The sequence below is a fragment of the Phocoena phocoena genome, chromosome 4 (assembly GCF_963924675.1).
Source record: "Phocoena phocoena chromosome 4, mPhoPho1.1, whole genome shotgun sequence".
In the NCBI taxonomy this organism is placed as follows: Eukaryota; Metazoa; Chordata; class Mammalia; order Artiodactyla; family Phocoenidae; genus Phocoena; species Phocoena phocoena.
The window spans coordinates 3,059,131-3,084,531 of record NC_089222.1 but is presented as its reverse complement, the minus strand read 5'-3'; the positions used below and the strand labels follow the sequence as shown (position 1 = coordinate 3,084,531).

At 45.1% G+C, this 25,401-nt stretch overlaps 1 protein-coding gene across 3 annotated transcripts in view; it reads left to right on the top strand.

The window, feature by feature from the left end:
- The window catches only part of RARB (retinoic acid receptor beta), a 446,540-nt gene that overhangs the window by 326,575 nt on the left and 94,564 nt on the right, over positions 1–25,401 (top strand). For all 3 annotated transcript variants that reach the window (XM_065877062.1, XM_065877064.1, XM_065877063.1), the window contains exon 3: positions 5,297–5,438. In XM_065877062.1, coding sequence (XP_065733134.1) covers positions 5,297–5,438 — 142 coding nt within the window. The remainder of the gene's footprint in view (positions 1–5,296; positions 5,439–25,401) is intronic.

The following is a 25,401-nucleotide window of genomic DNA, read 5'->3' as shown; positions in this document are numbered from 1 at the left end:
TCTCACTGTTGTGGCCTCTCCTGTTGTAGAGCACAGGCTCTGGACGCGCAGGCTCAGCGGCCATGGCTCACGGGCCCAGCCACTCCGCGGCATGTGGGATCTTCCCGGACCGGGGCACGAACCCGTGTCCCCTGCATCGGCAGGCGGACTCTCAACCACTGCGCCACCAGGGAAGCCCCATATATATATTCTTTTTCATATTCTTTTCCATGATGGTTTATCCCAGGATATTGAATACAGCTCCTGGTGCTATACAGTAGGACCTTGTTTTTTATCCAATCCATACATAATAGCTTCCATCTGCTAAGCCCCAGCCTCCCACTCCATCCCTCCCCCAACCCCCTCCCCCTTGGCAACCACCAGCCTGATCTCTGTGTCTGTGAGTCTGAAGAAATCGCAGTTGTCACCCCTACAGGTGGACGGTCTCTCCTTCCTTCGTCTTCAAACCTCCTCCTTGGCCATTTTCTTCGCCCACAGAAGCCCCCTCATCCTCACTCTCAAGCCATCCCAACTTGTCACTCCCTGGCACGAGGACACACTTGGAGTCCCGGAAAGGAACAGCTGGGAGGGGTCTTGGAAGTAAGCCTCCAGCCCCTCCCTCAGGAGATAGTGTGTGAGTGCACCTAGCCCTGAGGCTGTGACTCTCCAAGCCTGCCCCTCTCCTTCCCTGCGGGGACTCTCCCACTGCACCCTCCTGCCCCCTCTCGTCCCATGGGGCTGCTTCTCCAAAGAGGACCAAATCCTTCATCCGTACCTACCCATCTCCTGGCTGCAAGAACTATCACACTTGAACTCGGTACTTTGCTTTGATGGAAAACTTTTTCTTTTTCCACTTAAAAATTTTTTTAACTTAATTTTTATTTTATATTGGAGTTAGTTTCAGGTGTACAGCATAGTGATTCAGTTATACATATACATAAGTCCATTCTTTTTCAGATTCTGTTCCCATGTAGGTTATTATGGAATACTGAGTAGAGTTCCCTGTGCTATACAGTAGGTCCTTGTTGGTTATCTATTTTATATCTAGTAGTGTGTGTATGTTAATCCCAAAGTCCCAATTTATCCCTCCCTCCCCTCTTTCCCCTTTGGTAACCAGAAGTTTATTTTCAAAGTCTGTGAGTCTGTTTCTGTTTGAACCCAGTACGTCTAAAGCTCATTTTACATGTAACAACTTTGGGATACAGTTTTGATTCCCAAATTATGAGGCTCCCAATTTTAGATGGGACAGATTCATGGCATTAAACCTCATTGAATCACATAGTGAGAAACATGTTTATTTTCTCTGAATTCCTCAAGAGAAGCCTCAAAAAAAAAACAAAAAGAGAAGCCTCAAGTCAGTGCTGATCTGTAGCTAAGTCTTGCTCCATTCCCCTTCAGCCAGGAGTGAGGTTTAGCAGAAGCAGAATCCAGCAAGAGTAAAATCACATCTAATTATTGTTTTGTTCGACTTCATTTTATTTATTTTATGAATGCCTTCTCATATTGACAGTTGGTGCTGGTATTCAAATTGAGCCAGAGGTTAAAGGTTTCTATTTTAAATAATGTTAAAAATAAAGGAAGAGGGGGCTTCCCTGGTGGTGCAGTGGTTGCGAGTCTGCCTGCCGATGCAGGGAACGCGGGTTCGTTCCCCGGTCCGGGAAGATCCCACATGCCGCGGAGCAGCTGGGCCCGTGAGCCATGGCCGCTGGGCCTGCGCATCCGGGGACTGTGCTCCGCAACGGGAGAGGCCACAGCAGTGAGAGGCCCGCGTACCGCAAAATAAATAAATTAATTAATTAAATAAATAAATAAATAAAATAAAGGAAGAGGGACTTCCCTGGCGGTCCAGTGGTTGGGACTTCGCCTTCCATTGTAGGGGTTGCGGGTTCGATCCCTGGTCGGGGAGCTAGGGTCCCGCATGCCTTGGGGCCAAAAAAACAAAACATAAAACTGAAGCAGTGTCGTAACAGATTCAGTAAAGACTTTTAAAAAATGGTCCACATCAAAACAAATCTTAAAAAAAAAATAAAGAAGAATCAACCTAAATAAAACATTAAGTAGATAAAATTTTGGTGACACGGGCTATGGTGCCACACGCACGCACGCACACACAAGGTCCTCCAAGCAGTAGAAACGAGGTTTACAGAACGGTTCACAGTATCTACTGTGGAGGAGGGTGGTTTGGACAATGCAAACCTCTCTTTGGCCTCAGAGGGCATTTCTGTTTACCCAGGCCATGAATAGAAACACCTCACAGCATACATTTTAGTCAGCAAGTATTCTACCCTAGTGGAAATGATTTACTGAAATTTAGACCTCCTCGTGAAATCCAGCCCAAACTCTGATTTGGAAAACCAAGAAGTCCTATTTAGTTTCTGCTGTCATTGTTCCTGAACCACGCTGACTGCATAATTAGTGACATATAAAGTTCTTAATTCTCTCTTCTTCTTTCATCCGGGTGTCAGGAGATTGGTTTCCGCTCCTTTGTGCTCACTCACTAAGAATTTGCTGAACTGATTATTCAGTTTGTAATAAGTGGAGGAGGTCACCTTGGTCCATACCTCACTTGCTTCACACCTGCAAAAAAACCGGATCTTCCATGTGTCAGTGTTACTTGACGGGAGAACAGTGAAGTTTCTGTCAATTGAGGTTGTACGTCTGGCAACCAAGAGTGTCCTGTAGGTATTCTTTGCAGGAAAAAATATGTTTGAGGTGACCATAGTGCACAGATTCTCTTAGAGCTTCAAAGTATTTATGACCTGTTATTTTAGATTCTGAGCATATTTGTAGCTCCAGAGGTACAAAAATAAACTACACTTTCTTGGAAAATGTGTGTGTCTGGGATGTAAGAGGAGTTGCAACCTTAAACAAGATTTCCAGGCGTTTACAGTCGAACCATGCCAGTAAAAATATGTTTTCTTAGATGTTAAAATCCTAGGGTGCCCACGTAAATATCCTAAGCAATGTGTGTTACATGAGCTTCCTTTGCTAATGTGCTTTAGCTTTGAAGGTCTTTAGTTCTGGCTCCTGGGGTGTTAATGTACTACAGGGAAAGTTGAACTCAGACGGCAAGTCTTCTTTGCTGTTCAACACAGTGGATGGTGTGCTTCCCACATTCAAGAGAATTGTTACTAACGGAGGTAAAAGTCACATCACAATTGATGAGGTAAAACTCCTTGCTTGTAATACTCCTAGCAGCGTAGAGGTTTTTGTTGGGCAATGAGAAAAGACAGCAGGTTTACCCATCACTCACTCTTCAATCATCTCTGTCTTAACAAGCACCACTTAATTTTCCGTTCTCTGCAAAGCTGTGTGGGGAGGTGGGTACGCAGAGAGGAGAAGCTGGGGGGAGACCCTGTGCTCATGGAGCCTGAAGTGTGATTTGTTTCATCAGTGTTTCCAAAAAAATCGGGATAAATTGCTTCTTCGGTCAAAATATAACTTTCCAAAAGTTAAAAAACAATACTTATTCAAATATGCAGTAAGCACACGTTGGAGACTTATTTCACTCATTAATGAGGGAAACAGTCAGATGACAAAGCTGGTTCAAAGAAGGATATGAAAAAAATAGGTAGGGAGGGAGGTAAGCAGACAGACAGGGTGATTGGAGAAAAGAATGCTGGAATAAGGTGGCAAAGTTAGACCCAACTGCTTAATGTCCTACAAGGCAATAAAACAATAATCTTTGGTTATATTTCAACCAGGCAGGAATCTTCGCACCTATACTAGGCACATATGATTTATAAGTTACCAGTCTTCTACAATCTTTACAGAGTCAAGGTCCAGTCAATAATAAACAGTAAGTCAAAGGAAGTTACATTTCCCGAGACCGTTAGATGACTCGTGTAAGTCTGTCAGTCAGTGCGGCGTATGCATTGCCCGAGGGAACTTCCTGCAATGATGGAAATATTCTGTACATGCGCTGCCCAGTGTGGTAGCCCCTGCACGTGTGTGGCTGTTGAGCACTTGAAGGGATTAATCTCCAGAATTTACAAGCAGCTCATGAAGGTCAATATCAAAAAAAAAACAAAAAAAAACAAAACACAAACAACCCAATCAAAAAGTGGGCACCATTGTAAAGCAATTATACTCCAATAAAGATGTTAAAAAAAAAAAAGAAAAAGTGGGCAGAAGACCTACATAGACATTTCTCCAAATAAGACATACAGATGACCAAAGAGGCGCATGAAAAGATGCTCAACATCACTAGTTATTAGAGAAATGCAAATCAAACTACAATGAGGTATCACCTCACATAGGTCAGAATGGCCATCATCAAAAAGTCTACCAATAGTAAATGCTGCAGAGGGTGTGGAGAAAAGGGAACCCTCCTGCACTGTTGGTGGGAATGTAAATTGGTGCAGCCACTATGGAGGTGCCTTAAAAAAAAACAACCTAGAAATAGAGCTGCCATATGATCGAGCAATCCCACTCCTGGGCGTATATCTGGAGAAAAACATGGTTTGAAAGGATACGTGCACCCCAGTGTTCATTGCAGCACTGTTTAGAGTAGCCAAGACGTGGAAGCAACCTAAATGGCCATCCACAGGTGAATGGATAAAGACGATATGGTACATACATACAGTGCAATATTAGCCATTAAAAAGAATAAAATAATGCCATTTGCAGCAACATGGATGGACCTGGAGATTATCATACTAATTTTATTTAATTTTCGTTATTTAAATAGCCACACGTGATTCGTAGCTATCATATTGGACATCACGGCTCTCACATGCCATTAAATGAGCAGACAATCATTTTTCTGCCTTGTTTCCAATCTTGGATAGTATTTTTCTAAACACTTTGCAAATTAAATCGTGTTTTAAGTATTATCACGAGAGCTAAATATGTAAAAGCATTTGGAGAAGACTCCTTTGGAAAGACCTAATTCTTTCACGAAGCATATAATTTCTTCTGCAAATGGAATGCTTCTTCTATTGGCTTTCTTGACAGTGAACTCACCTGATATTGTTCCGGCCAGCAAGGGAGCCACTTAGGAAGTTAAGCCTGTTTGGAGTGAACCCAACTCTGCATTATGTTTCCCAAGTGAATTCGCTTGGTATTCATTTTCTTTTAGCAAGATAATAACGGGCAAGTCCAGTTTTGATTAAAAGGGGCTTTCTGGTTTGCAGCAAAGGGAGAGAACTGACTATTCATATTTCACAAGGATTTTAAGGCTTAAATCAGTTAAGTTTTCTGCTGCCATCACTTCATTACTCAGAACGAGCGGGCAATGCATTGATAAGGTTGGCTTTGATTTCTCATGAAGCTCAGTAGTTTTGCTTAATTTTCTCATCTTCTTGGTTGCTTGCAGGGGTTTTTCCGCAGAAGTATTCAGAAGAACATGATTTACACTTGTCACCGAGATAAGAACTGTGTTATTAATAAAGTCACCAGGAATCGATGCCAGTACTGTCGACTCCAGAAGTGCTTTGAAGTGGGAATGTCCAAAGAATGTAAGTGGAGTCTCCAAAAAATTCTTTTCTCTTTGCCTTATCTATAAATACGATTGCTCAGCCTCCAAAATCAAGCCGTGGAGGATGTCAGCGTGTGGAATTCAGACGTGACAGGAATGATAGTTTGCCAAGGGTAGGTGTCAACAGAGATGACATGGAAATAGAACAACCGTGGGGGTTTTCAGATACAATTTGAGTGGCAGTTGGTGAAAAGGCAGGCGCTGGGTGTCGTGGACAGCAGGCTTGTATTCCAGAGCGGTTACTAACCAGCTCTGTGTCTCTGAGCCACTGGTAACTGGTCCTAGAGCCACATGGAGACCCTGTTTCCCCATCTCGACAGTAGGAATAAAGAGCTTTGCCTGTGTTGATGAGAATAAAACGAGGCGAGAGGCATGTGGTAATAATGTACCCTTTTTCAGAGGGTCCATCGACCGTGGTAATAATGTACCCGTTTTCAGAGGGGAGGGAGTGTAAAACTTTTGCTGTCGAAGAAACATTTAGAAACTTGGCATGTTGGCATTTTTCCAAACTCGATTCAGCCCCACTCCTCCAAACAATTATTCACTTGATTAATTCAGAAGAGAACATTTGAATAGATTAAAAATGAGTGGTCCGTAATCATCTGCTTGTGGGGCTTTGAATTATACATGCAGAGTACATATACAGGCAGAGTACATACAGCACCAAAAAATCACGAAGGGAACAAGAACGTGCCAGGCACGTGGCCGGGCCCAGGCAGGTGTAAGGAAGACGCAGGGATGTGTGCCGGGTTGGGCGCTCAGTGGAATCGCTGCCCACCTGCCCCCACTACGTCCTGACACTTGAGCATCTGAGTGGGGCACTGGGCGGGGCGCTCTGAGGGGCCCTGGAGATGCTAAGCCATGCCCACTGACCCCTACGAGAGTGAGACGAAAAGCCACAGTCCGACAGCGGGGTTTGAAGGCTTTATGTCGGTTAGACGCTCTTGGATTTTGGAACTGGGATGTGTGGCCATGGGAGCGAGGCCCCTGGAGCCGGGCAGGGCTTCCCTGAGAGTGCGCAGCTGGCTGACGGGAGCTCTGCTGGGAGCTCTGACTTGGGATGTTTCTTGGCGGCCTGCCCAGTGTCTTTCCTGCCCCTCGCCTTTCCTAACTCTGCCCAGGGTTTACATAGGCTTTTCTACATCTTGGGTTTCTACTCCTCAGGGAAGACATCAGGGTTGGATCCATTCGTTTGACTCAAGCCAGTCAGTATAACCTGTCCCAGCCACAGTCATTGGTTCATGGCGAACGTGTAACCTAGGCTGGTCCGGTGAGAATGAGTTCAAGACTCATGCTCGTGACCCATAAAAGGAAAAAAATGGTAAATCAGACGTCATCAAAATCAGAAAATGTCTGCTGTTCAAATGACACTGTGAAATTAATGACAAGCCAAGCCACAGACGAGGAGAAAATATTCACAAATCAAATATCTGCTAAGGACTTATATGTAGAATATGGAAAACCTCTGAAAATTCAATGATAAGGAAGGAAATAACCCAATTTAAAAAACTAAACTAAACTAAAATTCAAAATTGCCAAGATTATGAAAGACAGACAGAGTGAGACATAACAGCTAAGTGCAAGGCATGATCCTGGTGACCCTGCAGTGGAGGAAGGCTACGTATAAAGGGCATTATTGGGACAGTTATTGAAATTCGAGTATAGGTTGTCAATTAGAATATCACATTGAATCAACTTTGTCCTGACTTGGATCACTGTGCTATTGTTACATAAGAGAACGTTCTTATTCTTGATATGTGCCACTAACTCTCCATGGTCCAAAAGGGCTGTGTGTGTGGGCAGGGGTGGGGGGGGGAGAGAGAATGAAAGAGAGGAAGAAAATGTGGCAGGATATTAAGACTTATGAATCTGAGTGAAGGGATACACAGTGAAGGAGTTCCTTGTGCTATTCTTGCAACTTTTGAGCAAATTTGAAATTGTATCAAAACAAAATTACTAGAACAAAAGACTCATGCTTAGAATGTTGGGGCAGAAGTGTCCTGCCTTCTGATGCATGTGAACAAGGAGACCCAAGTGTTCTCCAGCCCCAAGGGAGGTCAGCTATAGGACAGAGCAGGCTCTGTGGATGGAAGGATGGAAAGACAGACAGAACTCGGGCCCTGACTGGCATCCCTGAGTTGCCGAACCCACCACCCCTGGAACCTCTGCCTCCGGATGGTTTGCTTCTCTCTGCCAAGGACTCATGAAGGCAGTTGAGGCTGGGGTCTTATTCATAATTAAGGTCCCGATGAGCAAGCCTGGGGTCACCAGACAGGGATGCATGCTGGGTATGCCGTCCCTTCTGGGAGGGTCACCTCCTCCAGGTGGTTCTGTTGCCCGCATCTCAGCCAGGTCCTCTGGTCCTCTCCAAACTTTAGAGCTACTGAATGACTCTTTCCTTCCAGATTGAGTTGGTGTAGTACATTCTTGGTTATCAAAGTACTCATAGCTTTGGGACTTTGAAATGGTAAATATTCATGGTGTGTGAAAAAGCATGATACCTAACTGTATGATCTTAATTACATAAACACGGATGCTTAGTTGTGTAAATACAGAAATGAGACCTAGAAGGACACATCAAATGGTAAACTGCTGGGGATTACGGATGACTTTGTTTTCTGCTTCTTGTGTTTTTTGGTTTCCTATTATGCACATGTTAACTTTTAAGAAATAAATGTTATTTTAAAAACCTTTTTTAAAAAATCAATGAATGTGAAGCTTTGAAGCTAATCTTTACGTAGCTCAGTCCCCAAACCCTAGCACTAATGAGAAAAGCATGATATTGCCCTGAAATAGGCAAATTATTTATATGTATAAGCGAGACTCACAGGATTATCGCCCTAACTCCCCATTTTTGGTCTGACATTCTGTAGATGTGGATGTTACACTGCAATTCTGTGGGAGAATTTCAGTTCAGGCTAAAATTATAAATGAGTAAGCCAGATGTGGACTGGGGGTAAATCAGTACTTTTGCATTTATTTCGCGTGGGCTGGAGACCCATTTCCTGCTTACATTACTTAAAACCCATATCCTGCTTCTCTGTAAAAACTGGAAAGTTGGTTGCCAATTAAAAAAAATAATGTTTACACCCACAGGAGAACTCTAGTTTCAACCCTCAAGGGACTTGTCACCTTAATTAGATTTAAAAATATAGAAATGGGAAGAAAATGGGATCATTATGCCCAAGTAAACAAAAATAAATATATTTTCTTCAGAAGGAAATTGAAGGGGAAGAAATATCCACTTGGAGTACAGTGACCGAGAGTCTAATAGAAAATTTTTAAAGTTGAAACAGAAGGAAGCAGGAAGATATGAGAATCACTAATCAATTATACCACAGTGCCCACCACTGAAACAAACCCAGGAGTAACAAGAGACTCATAGGACGGTGGAGCATATGAGAATCACTGATCAATTATACCACAGTGCCCACCACTGAAACAAACCCAGGAGTAACAGAGACCCATAGGACGGTGGAGCATATGAGAATCACTGATCAATTATACCACAGTGCCCAGCACTGAAACAAACCCAGGAGTAACAAGAGACTCATAGGACGGTGGAGCATATGAGAATCACTGATCAATTATACCACAGTGCCCACCACTGAAACAAACCCAGGAGTAACAAGAGACTCATAGGACGGTGGAGCATATGAGAATCACTGATCAATTATACCACAGTGCCCACCACTGAAACAAACCCAGGAGTAACAGAGACCCATAGGACGGTGGAGCTGAAAATGGATCTTAGAGACTGATTTTCACTCACCTCTCTCCTTTGACATACGAGTACATCAGGACCCAGAAAGATGAAACGCTCTTCCCAGCAGATCCCCAACTGGCTAAAGACAGAACCAAGCTTACAGCTCACATCTGCCACCTCTGCTTGCCATGCTTCCTTTGCAGCACCAAGATTAGCAAGGTTTGCATTCCATTGGGGCCAGAGGTCATGTCACTTCACGAGTATGTATCAGAACCCTTTGGACGCAAGGGGCAGAAAACCCAGCTCCAACCTGACATAAGCTAAAAAATCAACACATGTCACTGGATGACACGACTGGATCCAAAGGCTCACGTTTGTTTTGGGGGCATTCTCATCGTTCCTCTTCATTTCTCAGAGCTGGTTTGCTTTTTTTGCTGTGTTGGTTTTGTTTCTGGGAAGATTTTCCAAATGGCTAATAAAGATGGCCAACCAATAGCCTACCCGGCAGAAAGAGAGAGCCTCAGATCCTCTGTGAATGCAGGACTTTGGGGTGTTGGGGGCTGAATACGGTGATTGGCTAGTTTGGGATCGTGTGCCCAGCCCCGGACCCACCCAAACCACAAGAGCCAAGGGTGTGGAAGAAGTGTTTCTCGGTGGGAAACCAGAAAGTCAGGAGGCAGAAACAACTTCATGTTCCCCACGAAATATCGTCTCACAGCGCTGTTCCCAGTACGTTCTTATTCTTTATGCTGTGGGGGAAAAGAAAGAAAGAAACCTGATAATCATCCCATGGTAGCCGCTGACATAGAGGCGGTGTTTTCTATGGGCCAGGCACTGCATTAACCTCTTGTAATACTTCATACCATTTGATCGTCATAACAACCCTGTAAGGTAGGTTAGTTATAATTCCTCTCTCCCTCCTTTCCAGCAAGATGTGGAAGCTGAGGCACAGAGAGGTTAACTTACTCAAGGTAACACGGTTGGTAAGGTGCAGCCCTGGGATCTGGGCCCAGGGAGCAACATACACTGCATGCCATAAAAAGCAGCCTTGAAAACTTTGGGTTTTATTGCCAGTGGTTAATAAAACAACAATTACACTCCTCGCTACGTATTAGAGATGTACGCCCTGGAAAATCATGTGCAAATTTAATTTTCATAGATCACATTTGGTTTTTAAAGTATAAGGGGATGTACTGGTAAAAGAAATCCTTTATAGTGTGTCCCGTCAGCAAAGCATGATTATTTCTTCATTTTTCTGTTCTGTAAATGCTGGTGGGTATGCCTTATATTTTCCAAGGGCTTTGTACAGTAGGGGAACATTTTTTGTGGAGGAGTAGCTCTTTGTCAGACCATGGGATTTGAAAGCGGTAACAGTAAGGGGAAAAAAATCGATTTTCAGCTGCATTCTAACAGCAGTACAAAAATTTATGAAGAACTTGGGGAGGAAGCAAAGGAAGTAACACGACTCCCAAGTTGAGTGATGAGCTTCTGCTGGCGGGTGGGAGGCTTGTAACCGTGTCAGGCAAGGAAAGTGTGTAGCAAAGCCCTGAAGTAGGAACAAGGAAAAAAAGGATCAACAGTAAACGAAGACACAAAATTTGGGATTGTCAATGAGCTATGCAGACAAGCTTATGTCCGTGATGGGGAGGGAGCCAGTTGAGACCACGCTGCTTGGAGACCACAGGAGCTGACCACACGCATTTGAGTCAGTTACGGAAATCCCAGCGATAGTTCAAGTCTTTCAGCCAGCGATCCTCAGACTTTTAAAAAAGGGTCCAATAGAAAACGTGTCGGCTTTGTGGGCCGTATGATGTCTGTCTCGGTTCCTTAACTCTGCCACAGTAGCACAAACGCAGCAGTAGAAAATAAATGGACAAAGGGGATCTGCCTGTGTGCCGGTACATCTTTATTTACAAAAGCAGGTGTAGGGCTGGGTTTGGCCCGAGGCTTGCAGGGGCTCCCCCAGTGGTGACCTCACCCCCGGCTCGCCCCCGCCCACCGTCCCCTGCTTTCCTCCGACGGACCGTCACCCAGCTTCCAGCTGCCCTGGAGCCTGAGGACCCGTGAGCCTCGCACCTGCACGCTCCGGCAAAGGCTGTTCCCTGGGGTTGGGTTTCCACTCGTTTGTCCGAGGAACTGCAGGAATTTGCTGAGATGCCATTTGCTCTTGGAAGCCGCCCCCGGACCCCACCCCACACTCCCGGCAGAGTTATGCACTCTTCCCCCTGCGCTCCCGCGGGGCTCTGGACATACGTCCAGGAACCACAAACTTATAGCGTGAGGCTCCCTGGCTTGATTATAAACTCCTGAACGGCAAGCGTCCTGTCTTCCTCACCTTGTAGGCCGAGAAGCTAGCACGATGCTTTCCTCAGCGAAGTCAGAGTGGCCAAGTGGTTTGTTTACTTATTTATTTATTTTTTATTGGAGAATGATTGATTTACCATGTTGTGTGAGTTTCAGGTGTACAGCAAAGTGACTCAGTTATACATATACACATGTCCACTCTTTTTAAGACTCTTTTCCCATATGGGCCGTTACAGAGTGGAGCATTGGTTCCCTGTGCTCTACAGTAGATCCTTATTAGTTATCTATTTTATATATAGTAGTGTGTATATGTCAGTCCCAGTCTCCCAATTTATCCCTCCCCCGACGCTTACCCCGCCCCCCGATAACCATAAGTTTATTTTCTACATCGGTCATTCTATTTCTGTTATGTAAATAAGTTCATTTGTACCATTGTTTAGATTCCACATATAAGGGATGGGTGGTATTTCTCTTTCTCTGTCTGACTGACTTCACTCAGTGTGATAATCTCTGGGTCCTTCCATGTCACTGCAGATGGCATTATTTCATTCTTTTTTATGGCTGAGTAATATTCCAGTGTATATATGTACCACATCTTCTTTATCCATTGCTCTGTGGATGGACATTTAGGTTGCTTCCATGTCCTGGCTACTTTAAACAGTGCTGCAGTGAACATTGGGGTGCATATATATTTTCGAATTATAGTTTTGTTTGGGTATATGCCCAGCAGGGGGATTGCTGGATCATATGGTAGCTCTATTTTCAGTTTTTTAAGGAACCTCCATACTGCTCTCCATAGTGGCTGCACCAATTTACATTCCCACCAACAGTTTACGAGGGTTCCCTTTTCTCCACACCCTCTCCAGCATTTACTGTTTGTAGACTTTTTGATGGTGGCCATTCTGACCGGTGGGAGGTGAGATGCCTCGTTGTCGTTTTGATTTGTATTTCTCTAATACTTAGTGATGTGGCTGTATTAAGAGATGACCAAACCCAGCATCTCCCTAGCTTTACATCGTGAAAAGTTGTCCATCACAGAGCTATTCAGCTGTCACTCACTCACTTCTCTGCTCCAGGCCCAGAACAAGTTATGCACCTTCTCTGGGGCTGTATTTTCTACCTGGATGCGAGGAGCATTACTGTTGACTGACAGCCTGGGCGTGATGTGAGAATTGATGCTTTTCATCCTGTTTAGACAACAGTGTTTCATCAGTCAGCTGCCTCTTGCCAGTTGCCTCTCCTGGAAGACGTCAGATCTTCTCGTGTGTTTGCTGGGCAGACACTGCAGCTGAGCAGGCGTCCTGTGTGACTGTGCACGAGAGGCCCGCTGAAGGTGGAGAGGCTGAGGTGGACAAGGGGTGGCCGTGGGATTGTGGCTCCCTCTTGCCAAACCTTGGTGATACCGACCGAGGTTCCTGGCCTCCTCAATCAGTGGAAATTTACTAGAGGCCAGACAAGAAATCCAGGCAAGGCTTTACTGGGGCCCCTGCTGCAGCAGAGGGGAGCGAGAACAAGTAACAGGTTCCCTCGCTCACTTGCCCCCTGAGTGGGGGGTGAGCTGGTTCCTTATATGGGGTGAGGGTAGGGGCGGGGCCAGAGGTGTGGCTTAGGTGGTCTGCCCGCCCCTTTGGTGGTGCTGAGTGCATGGGACATGCGCAGTGCCCTGCTTTCGCTCCAGGCACTTCAGAAGTGGCAGCTGGGTTTTGGGTCTTTTTGTATCTTGTGCATAATTTTGTCCCAGCTGTGCATGCACACAGCTATTTTTAGTCCCTTATAGTTTCTTTGTATTTTGTTGCCGGAGCAGAGTTTGTCCAGGTGCAAGCACTGCAGCAAAGGGTCCCAGGTCCCAGGTCCCAGCCTGTCTCATTGCCAGTGAAGTTGCTCACAGACAAAAAGCAGAGGTGCAGGAACAGGCTGGACTCGGGGGAGGAGAGTGGGATATGAGAACTAGCCTGAACGAAGACTCGTGAGCTGTGATGAAGGGGGAATTGTGGCCCCTGGTGCCTATAACATATGCCGGGTTCCCTGAGCCTCTGGCCTTCAAGGTTGGGCGCCCTCCACCAGTGTCTGTAACAAAAGATGTTAGGGAAGTTACTGAGGCTGTCACCCCCTTCTATTTCTTCTTTCCTTTCTCAAAATCGCTGGCTTTTAATTTACAAAGGACCCTCTTTACATTCTCTTTGAGCTTATATTTATGTAATCCATGCCTTTGAGTGGTAGGCAAAACACGTCTTTTGATTTTGTGTGAGAATGCTGTTCGGTGTTTATTTCACAGCATTTTTTTTTACTATGACAGTTTCATAAGTGCTTTTGTAGAATAGAGCAATTGAATAATCTCTGAATTTAAGAGTCCCTAAGCACTCATTGACAACTTCTCATTTGGGGCATATTGAGCTTAAAAACAGATTTTTATAAAGTCTCTAAATTCCGATTTATACTTTAGATGTGAATGTCCCCATGGGTGGGTTGGATGCCATAAATGTGCTTTGTACGGACACTTAGATACTTCCACGAGAGGCTTTTGTTGTTCTCTTTTTCTCTCATTTCCCCTTTAGTGTTAAACTTACATTAAAACAAACCTTTTGGATTAAAGGCACTTGACCTCAGTTAAAATCACTTTTCTTGGTGCACAAATTATATTGATGTGCTCGTTGGTTCTATGGCTGGATTTTGCTGGCTTAATAACGAGGAGATTCATATTGTCGGTTGCCTTGTGTACTTGGAAAATTACATAAAAATCATCATCAGGTCACGTAATGTCTTTCTCATTTCAGTTTATTTCTTCATTTGTTCCCATGTCGTAGCCCATTACTGTGTTTCTGAGGCTCTGTTTGCTCTGTTCAGCAGAGATGCAGCATTAACCCTGCCTTCTCCCCGCCGCACACAAATCCCCAAAAAGCCCCTCCCCCTCAGCCCCGAATTAAATGAAAGACTAGAAACTTTATATTTTTATACCTAAAAACATCATGGAAGCTGGAAAATAAAAATCTGCTGCCCCATTCCACTGACCACATGTTCATGTTTTCCCACATGTGTCCAAGAGATTAAAAAAAAAAAAACCCACCAACAACAGATTGCCTTTGGGCACCTGCAGGCGGTGATGTCCGCGCCGCCGCGGGGCTTGCAGCCCCTTAGCACTCAGGCTGCAAAAGATGTATTCAGATTCCTGCAGCTTTACGAACACATCATCTCCCCACAGCCTGGAAGGGGCACGCTGGGTACGTTGTCACCTTAGAAAAAGGAGACGTTTCCATTATGCAGCAGGACAGAGCAGAGGAAGGAACAAAGGGCTTTGAAGGGAGCCTGAGCTGGGTTCGAATCCGGCCCTGCTCTCGAGCTGTCTCGTCTTGGGCAGGACGCGGGCTTTTGCTGCAGGGCCCGAGCTGAGCCCCGGCGTGGGCAGCCTTGCTGGCGGGTCTCGTACCTCGGACCCTTCGTGGCACATGGTCGGTTCTACATAAAGGACACCTGTTCTCTTGGGTTTTTCCTCTGCTGCTGACACAGGCTCTGTTCTCTGCTGTCGCTGTCACAGCTGTTTGTTATTTTAATAACTACCGCCTTGGTCCTCCTTCAAGAGGCAAGTGAAGGGCGGAGGCTCTGTTCGTGTTGAATTGTTTACCATGCTGCGGTTTAGATGTATGGCCCCGAATATTATGTCACAGCATTCAGAAGAAAGCTTGCAGACATAGTTTCCAAAATAAATATCCCCCTTCCTTGGCTACTGTAAACTTCGAGGCAGGTGGCTCATCTGCCCGGAGATGCTGGGACATGTAATCAGAGAACGGGACAGGATCCTGGCGTCATGGAACCCTACTCCATGGGGAAAGATGAACTAGGGTGTTGGAAAGGATGCTCTCCTGCATCGTCAGCTCAAGGGTGAGGCCTTGCGGTCTCTCGCGAGGTGCCGAACCCAAGCCAAATTTCCCCCGAGGCAAAGCCCCCTCCCTCCCAGCATCCTCCTTTTTTTGCCCACATGGCACCTTCCATCTCTCTGCATTCTTTTTTTTAAGATTTTTTTGATGTGGACCATTTTTAAAGTCTTCATTGAATTTGTTACAATATTGCTTCTGTTTTATGTTTTGGGATTTTGGCCACCGCGAGGCATGAGGGTTCTTAGCTCCCCGATCAGGGATCAAACCCGCACCCCCTGCATTGCAAGGCGAAGTCTTAACCACTGGACCGCCAGGGAAGTCCCTCTCCAAATCCTCTGTCTGGGACTTTGTGGCCTGCCTTTCCCCTGGACCCATATCTCCTTTCTGCCAACCAAATCTTATCACCTTTCGGCCTCTACCCCAGGACTGCCTTTGCCGTCAGCCGTGTGGGTGATACGAGCACAAAGCGCTTTACCAACAGCAGGGTCTCCCAAGACTTAGAGTCGTCCCATGTGCTGGGTGGGGCAGGAATAGTATTCTGATCCTCCGTGTCCCTGAGATTCAGAGAGGCTGATCCCTGCCTAAGTCACGGTGCTGGCTTCAGCCCACGGGCCCAGTTCCAGCCCCTGGATCTTTTCAAGCTTCACTTCGCTTCTCTAACTGTAAAGTTCTTATGTACATTTAATGTTACAAAGTTTTCTGTATCTTCACCCATCTTTGTTCCCAAGGCACATATTCTATCGTTTACATATATGATTTGATTTGATGTATGTACTAGTTTAATACATTATTTCCCCTAGTGTAAACTCTGCCCACAGTGATGTGAAACATAATTTAGGGAGTGCTGAATAATATCAAATCATACGGTGGTAAAGTTATTCCCTTTTCCGTCAATATTCATTCAGTCTTTTTATTGCCAGGGAGAAAATCCGAGTTTGTTGCTGGTACACCCTTAATTAATACCTCATGAACCTTTGCTCCCCACTGTTTTTAATAGAGAGGACAAGCAACTGTCCCTAGTGAGAAGTTGTATTTATTTCAGAGGTGTGCAAACTCTCTTAAGTGTCCAGATAGGACATATTTTAGGCTCTGCAGGCCACTGGGTATTAGTTGCCTCGATTGCAGCGTGGAAGTTTTATGAAGGAGCTTGGCTTTGTTCCAGTAAAACTTTATTTAGTGAAACTTTATTTACAAACAGAGGCAGTTGACCTGAAAACGCTGTCTGTGTTTTACCCTTACCTCCTATTTATGGCCAATGCTACTAGTTTCCCCCGTGTAGTGGTAAAATCAAGTTCTCTAAAATTTATCTAACCAACAAATTAATTTAGGCAGAAATCATCAGAGGGTACTGGCCTGTGAGCATGTGAAAAACTGTGAAGGTAGGTGTGGACTGAAGTTGGAGAAACAGTGGCTTTCTGTGTCAGCTGGTCAAGTGTTCTTGCACCTCGACAGGAACAGAACAGCATCTGGGCAGCTTTGGCCCCTCCAGGGCCCTGGGCCTTGCTAGTTGGTCTGGATCCCCCTGACCTGCCTCTGTCCAGCCCTCTCCCCACCCCGAGCTGTCCCCCCCACCAAAGTGGAGGGTATGGGCCCTGCTTTGCTTGCATCCTTGGGTTCGTCCTGTCCTGGTGCAAGGAGGGGGTCGGTAATGGGTGGATCCGCGGCGGTGGGATTTCAAGCATCCAGACCACCTGGAGCGGCAGCGGGAGACGCCAGGGAGGCCGCCAGGGCGGTTTACTCGCGTCCCTGCCCCTGAAGAGCAGCATCGTGGCGGGAGAACTGACCCGAGGGGCAGCTGCGGTTCAAGCCTCAGCCCAGCCCTTGCTTAGCTCTGTGCCATCTCGGGCAGGTTATCTCACATCTCTGTGCCTGCGCTTCCCGGTCTGGAACACAGAGACAATCGTAGTACCTCCCTCCGATGGCTACCGTGAGGACAAACGGATTAATCTGTGGCCAGGACTAAAGACATTCCTCAGCTAAGTGTTGGCCCTTGGTACTCGCACCCTGCTACGGTAATAACCCAGCCCGGCCCCCGGAGAGCAGCCCGTGTGATCATCAGTACGGCCCTCAGTGTCTGTACAGGACAGCTGACACTCCTCCCAGCCCAGCGGTTCATTTACTCAGAACAAGGGGCACCCTTCAATGCGACATCTGTCCTTGCCGCTCAGAGCCAGCCCCCATAAAGCAGAGCGCTGGCACTGAGCCCGGTGATCCTGTGCCAGGAGCCACGGCCCTTCGCCACCTGCAGCATCAGCTCCATGTGAGTCGGCGTGGGCGACTCCGTACACACAGCCACTCAGCCTGCCCGCCCGCCCCTTGCTGGCCTCTTGTCCTGCTCCCCAAAGACCCCCACGTGAGCTGCCTCGGGCGGTACTGTCCCCGCCTTCCTCCCCCTCTGTGCTAACCCACCTCCCTCCTAAGTGTGCCCGTATGCTCCTCCAGCAGCAGGGGCAGGTGGGGGGGGGCATTCTCACCTCCCCACAGTGTGACATGCTGGCGGCACCTCTGTTGGGTGACTTTCAATGTCAAACTTGTTTTGAGTTCAGGAGGTAGGTGTGTGTGTGTGTGTGTGTGTGTGTGTGTGTGTGTGTGTGTGTGTTTGTGTGTGAGAGAGAGAGAGAGAGGGAAGGAAAGAGAGAACAACAGGTGTTCCCTTCATGAGCTGGCACGGAGTCTTATTTGGGTCCTCAACTTAATGCCTTGTATTTAAGAGCTAGTTCTGGAATGGATTAGAAGCAAAGGGTACTTGAGAAGTGGAGATTCTGAATCAGGAACTTTGGTCTTCCCAAGAGCTAGAGATTTGAATCAATATAGAGATATACTGAGCCTGGTTTCCCTTTTTTTTTTGCCCCCTCCCCTAATTCGCACCCCATAAATACTAGCCTACTGGCCCTTTCATGACACGAAGTCTTGATATCGTATGTTCCGTGGTGGACGCAACCAGATAGAGCTTGTAGATAGGTCCTAACAGAGAAGATTTGCTTTCTCTCAAAACTGTACACACCTAGACACCATATTTCATCCAATCTACAATTTGTTAAGGTGCTCTATAATTTTATGTACCTCTAAAAGGAAAATAGCGCTAATTAAACTAAGACACAGCAAGGATTGTAAGACAGGTGGCAATTTCAGAGAGAGAGAGAAAGAGAGGGAGAAACCAGATCTCAGCCCTGTACGAAAAGGAAGCGTCTCACATTCTAGGCTGGAAATATCCTATGTTTTCATCTGGAGCTATTTTTCATTCGGCTTTAAATAGATATTGATGGTAAAACCTCAGTGCCCAAAGACAATCCCCAGCACAAGAGCTGGCTGAGTAAGTATGCAAGTACTTCTGAAATAGCCAGCAGAGAGCTCTTTGTTTGGAAACAAATGTCTCTGTGAAAATAGCAACCCGAGATTCGCCTGCAGCCCCTGTGTTCTGGGTGATGAGCGCGGCCCTTTAAGTGTCCTCTCCCCGTGACAGCAATTCTCTGGAGGGTGGCCATCTAAATTGCTCCATAAATCCACGCACACAGTTCAGTCTGGAATTTGCTCTTCCTGGAGTGGGATTGAGCACTTCAACCAGTCTGCCATCGCAGAGTATTAACTATCACAATTAGGTTATTTCTCCCTTTAATACTGGAAAACAAAGAGTTGCTTTGATCTGATTGACTGGATTGATAGAGACAGGTGTCTTTTTAGTGCCGGCCCCGAGGAGAGAGCACTCTGTTTTCTCAGAGAAGAGATGTCTTTGCCCCAGATTCACACTTGACTGTTCTAACACTTCACTTCACCAATATAATGTACCTCCGTGATTAAAAAAAAAATTCTGATTGTTTTATTTTCAAAATGATTTTAGGACAGAAATGTCCTGCTTTGACGTTGGAGGATGCAAATCCCCTCTTTTTCTTGGCTTGTTTCTTTTGGAGGTGTTCAACAACATCGTGGGGTCAGACTTATAAACAGTATTTTGATTCAGTAGCATAGTTTAAATCTTAAAATAGAACAGAGGAATTTCACTGGTGTTTCAAAATAGACACGCTCAGGGGGCAGTCATGATATAGTGCTTCCAAAGGAAAAGATGAAAGTTGCTTCTAGGACTTCCCCGGTGGCACAGTGATTAAGAGTCCGCCTGCCAATGCAGGGGACATGGGTTCAAGCCCTGGCCCGGGAAGATCCCACATGCCGCGGAGCAACTAAGCCTGTGCGCCACAACTACTGAGCCTGTGCTCTAGAACCCGTGAGCCATAACCACTGAGCCTGCGAGCCACAACTGCTGAGCCCGTGAGCCACAACTACTGAAGCCCACGCACCTAGAGCCCGTGCTCCGCAACAAGAGAAGCCACCTCAGAGAGAAGCCCACGCGCTGCAACGAAGAGTAGCCCCCGCTCACTGCAACTAGAGAAAGCCCGCCCGTGGCAATGAAGACCCAACGCAGCCAAAAATAAATAACTAAATAAATCTTAAAAAAAATGTTGCTTCTGGTAAACGCTGTCAACTCCGGGATTTAATGAGGACAGGCAGAGAATCAAGTGCAAACTGTAGTGCTTGAAGGATTCCCACTTTGTGTCCTGGAAGTGGGGGGACAAAGCGCCGGAGCAACTTTGAATGGAAACTTGGCTGTGGCACCCTTGGACTTTGAGCTTTCAGAGATGTGAAAATACGCAGCTCCGAGTGTACTCCTGCCCCCAGGAAGGGGGCGTCAGGACCTCCTCCTGTCTCCTGGGCCTGAGGCAGCACTTGGAGACGGCCTTACCCATGTCCCCAGGTTGATGACAGGATCCGGGCCTACAGAACGCAAACCCCAGTGTGTTTTTGCAAGTAGTGCCTTTTTTGTGGCTCTGTGTTCCCGAATAATAGAATTTTATGTCCATCAAATTGAACAGCGGTGCTTTACACCACCAGGAAGGCTTGCACTCCACCGTTCGTTGCAGCATAGCCAAGACATGGAAGCAACTTAAATATCCATCGACAGATGAATGGATAAAGAAGATGTGGTACATGTATACAATGGAATCAGCCATTCGAAAGAATGAAATAATGCCATTTGCAGCAACATGGACGGACCTAGAGATTGTCATACTGAGTGAAGTAAGCTGGACAGAGAAAGACAAGTATCATATATCGGATATATGTGGAATGTAAAAAATGGTACACATGAACTTATTTACATGACAGAAGTAGAGTGACAGATGTAGAAAATAAACTTATGGCTACCGGGGGGTAAGAGTGGGGGAGGGATAGATTGGGAGATTGGGACTGACATATATATATATCACTATATGTAAAATAGATAACTAATAAGGACTTACTGTATAGCACGGGGAACTCTACTCAATACTCTGTAATGACCTATATGGGAAAAGAATCTAAAAAAAAGAGTGGACAGATGTATACGTGTAACTGAGTCACTTTGCTGTGCACCTGAAATGAACACAACATGTGAATCAACTCTACTCCGATAGTAATAATAAAAATGAATAAATAAAAAGGATTAACAATGCCAAGTATCGGCGAGACGTGAAGCAGCTGAACTCTCATACGGGGCTGGTGGAAGTCAAAGTCAAGCCCAAGTTTGCAAAACTGTTTGTCAGTATCTACTAATGGTAAACACACCGGTGTGACCCAGGGATCCCACTCCTGGGAAGAGCCTCAGGAGAAGTGAGTGCACGGCCTCCCAAAATACACATACGAATGTTCACAGTGGCTTCGTGCATGAGAGCCCCAAGCGGGAAGCAGCTCCTGCGTTCATCAGCAGTAGAATGTGTAAACCAATTGTGACCTATTCAAATAACGGAAGACGCATAGCAATAGAAAACGGAACTAATGACTAGTAAGTGAGACAGCATGGGTGAATCTCACAGACACAATGTTGAATAAAAGGACTCAGAATAAAAGAGAATATTCTGGATAGTTCCATCTGGATAAAGATCTTAAATGAACGAAATTAATCCAGGTGCTAGAGATGACAGTGGTGGTTACCCCAGGACTCTTGTGGATACTCGATGTCCTAAACATTGATTGGGTGTGTACATAGCTGTACGTGTATTGTTTTACCTCCATCACAAAGAAAAAAAGGCTGAAATGTGGAAGTAGGGTTGGAGAGGGCCCTGGATGGCCAGTCCTTCCTGTGCATAGAGACATTATCGCAGATGAGAAGTGTAACGTCCTCTTCTTAGAAGCAACCTACGTGTCCATTGACAGAGGAGTGGATAAAGAAGATGTGGTATCAGTACACGTACACAATGGAATATTACCCAGCCATAAAAAGAATGAAATCATGCCATTTAAAGCAACACGGATGGACCTAGAGATTATCATACTGAGTGAAGTAAGTCAGAGAAAGACAAATACCGTATGATATCACTCACATGGGATCTAATTTTGTAAAAATGACGTCAATGAACTTATTTACAAAACAGAAACAGACTCACAGCTTTCAAAAACAAACTTATGGTTACCAAAGGGGAGACGCGGTAGGGGGAGGGATAAATGAGGAATTTGGGATTAACATATACACAGTAATAAATATAAAATAGATAACCAACAAGGACCTACTGTATAGCACAGGGAACTCTGCTCGATGTTCTGTATTAACCTATATGGGGAAAGAATGAAAAAGAATGGATCTATGTATATGTATAACTGAATCACTTATCTGTACACCTGAAACTAACACAACATTATAAATCAACTCCAAGATGAAATAAAAAACGAGAAGGAGAAGAAGAATCCTCCGCCCTATAAGACACTAACGTTTCTTCAGGAGTTGTTTAGGCCTCTCCGCCTTTGCCTTTTCCTCCAATTTGGGACCTTTTTCACTTGCAGCTCTGAACACTTCTGGAGCACCAGAGGTGGGATGTTATCCCTGATTTACTCTCAGTCCTCTGAGGATGGTTATGTAACACCTCTAATCTCATCAACCCAGCTAACCAGCTTTTCCCTTTGGTGCCATGCACTGCAAATTAATAGCCCATGGATCCATTTACAGCTTGTTGTGTTTTGGAAAACTATTTCAGCCATCAGATAATAAACAGCTTAAGAAGAACTGTTTTTTTTTTTAATGTTAAATTATCAGTAGTGTCCAGTAAATTCCTCTCAGGAATGTAATGTAATCCAAATGTGATTTATGAGCCAGTGTTGATTCTAGTTTAATAATTAGTTGCTATCCCTTTTTTCCATGAACCAGATTTTTTTTTCCATAAAAAAAAATCAAAAGATGTCTTTTCATTTTGATTCATCCACTAAAGGCAAATGGGACTTTAAATGCGTAGGTGATCAGATTGACATTGGTTTACAGGAGTTAACAAGAAGGTGTGGCTGGTAGAATAGACAACCTACAGGTTTTTTTATGGCCACCAGAGTAGTTTCTCTGTGAGGCTGTTCACATTTAAAGAAAAAGTTCTGGATTTACAGAAAGCCCATCTTAATTTCCTTGTCCTTTTTATTATTTTTTTGAATGTTTAATATATATTAATGACAGAAGAGAAAATAGTAAAAATGACAAACCCTGTCCTAATACCAGTTGGCAGAATATGAAGAATTAATTCAGCTTCTGAAATTTAAACATAAAGAGATAGACTTTGTGGTCTAGTATGTTGGCGTATTAAAAATTTGATTCAGGATATGGAATATCACATATCAAAACTAATGGAAGTTTTATGTCGCCCCAACCCTTTTTATAGAGATATACTTCTCTCTCAATGCCGTCTTCAAAGAATGCAAGGGAGTTTACAAAAGTATCGTTAAAAAAAAAGATTACAACTCAACAGTAAAAAGGCAACGTAATTGAAAAGAGGACAATGGATTTGCATAGACGTTTCACCAAAGAAGGTACACACATGGCCAATCAGCACACAGAATGACACTCAGTATGTTTATTAGTCGTCTGGGAAGTGCAGATCAAAATCGGTGCGTTAACCGCTTCACACCCACATCAAAACGATAAACAGTAACAAGTGCCGGCAAAGACAGGCAGAAATTTGAACCTTTACACACGGCTGGCGGGACTGTAACATGACGCAGCCACTTTGGAAAATAGTTCGGCAGTTCCCAAAAAGTTAAACGTAGGGTTACCGTGTCACCCATCATTTCTATTCCAGGTATGTACTTGGGTAAAATGAAAACATGTGCCCCGCAGAGACTTGACAGAAATCTTCATTGCAGCATTATTCATAGCAGCCCCAAAGTGAAAACAACCCAAACATCTGCCAGTTGATGAAGAGACAAAAAATGTGGTCTCTCCATACAGTGGAATGTTAATCAGGCATAAAATGTAGTGAAGTACTGGCGCATGGTACAACACGGATGGCCCTTGGAAATATTATGCCAAGTGAACGAAGCCAGACACAAAGGCTACATAATGTATGAATTCACCCAGGTAAAAAGTCCAGAATAGGAAATCCACAGAGACAGGAGGAGAGAATAGATACCTGTATAACTGATCACTTGCTGTACATCTGAAACTATTATAACATAACACTGTAAATCAACTATACTTGAATTTTTAAACATTTTTTAAATTAAAAATTGAAACGTAAAGACAGAAGGTATACGAGGAGTGGCCAGAGGCTGGAGCAATGGGGCAATGGGGAGTGGGTGCTAATGGGTTTCTTTTTAGGGTTGGTAGTATTACAACTTTGTGGATATATCAAAAACCACTGAATCACACACTTTAAAAGGTCAGTTTTATAGTATGTGAATTATATATCAATTTTTTTAAATGACAGGATTTTTTATTTTTTTGCGGTACGCGGGCCTCTCACTGTTGTGGCCTCTCCCGTTGCGGAGCACAGGCTCCGGACGCGCAGGCTCAGCGGCCGTGGCTCACGGGCCCAGCCGCTCCGCGGCACGTGGGATCTTCCCGGACCGGGGCACGAACCCGCGTCCCCTGCATCGGCAGGCGGACTCTCAACCACTGCGCCACCAGGGAAGCCCTAAATGACAGGATTTTTAAATGTTACACAGACTGACTTAAGGGAAAATAGGAGAAACCTTGGAGTCAGATTAGTGCAGTGGGGTGCACTAATCTGCCTAGACACATGCATCCTTATGCCTAGACAAGGGTTCTGGTGACCCTAGTTCTGGTGAGACTAGTGGAGCAATAAAGGGATGCGGTCAGTGGCAGGGTCCTTGGCATCCACGAGATGAAAACAGCCTCATTGTTTCAGCAGAATCTCACGTTTTCCAGATAGTGATGTTAGAGACGAATGACTCCATGGGGTTCTTCTCAAGAGGGTCCTGGGAGGTGTCCTTTAGGATGTCCTTGACATTTTTCGTTGTTCTTCCTTGGGACACCCCTCCATGTAGTTAAAGCTCATCTGTTTTCCAAATTGGAATCAAAAGGGCATAGAAGGGCAAGGCAATCTTTATGACCCTACACCCCAAAAGAAATAACTGGACACGACATTGAAGGTAGCAAGATAAAGACTGTCTGTCACACAAAACACAAAGCAGGGGTCATCTCCTCCCCTCGTTCCCTGTCAGATTTTATCATTTAAAACTCTCTCCTCCAAATCCTGCCTTTCTGGATGTCTCCTCAGTTTTGTTTGACTTCCCTTTCTCAGGCAAAAAACTACTATATTTTAGAATGTTTTTCTCTTTATTAAGGTATAATATGCGTATCTTAACGGTACAGATCTTATGTACTATGTAGTAAGTTTTGATAAAGGTAAACGTCCTTCTAGCCACCTTCCGAGTCAAGATATTAGAAAGGGACTGTGTGGACCTTCTGGGGTTGGAACATTCCGCATCTTGATTTGGGTGCTGGTTACACTTAACGTAACTGTTCTGACGTCTGTCACCAGAGATGAGTTTTGCCTGTTGAACTTCCTGTGCGTGGAATCATACAGTCTGCACTCTTCATGTCTGGTGCCCTTCATCCGTCATTATGTTTGCAGGATTTTTCCATGTTGGTGCATGTGTTGGTTATTTGCTCCTTATTTTGCTGAGTGGGATTCCATTTGCTGGATGGGCAGTTCTCACCTTATTGGGTATTTGGGTTGCTTTCAGTTTGGGGCTACTATGAATAAAACTGCCATGAGCCTCCTTGTACATGCTTTGTGGGGGACATAGACACTTAC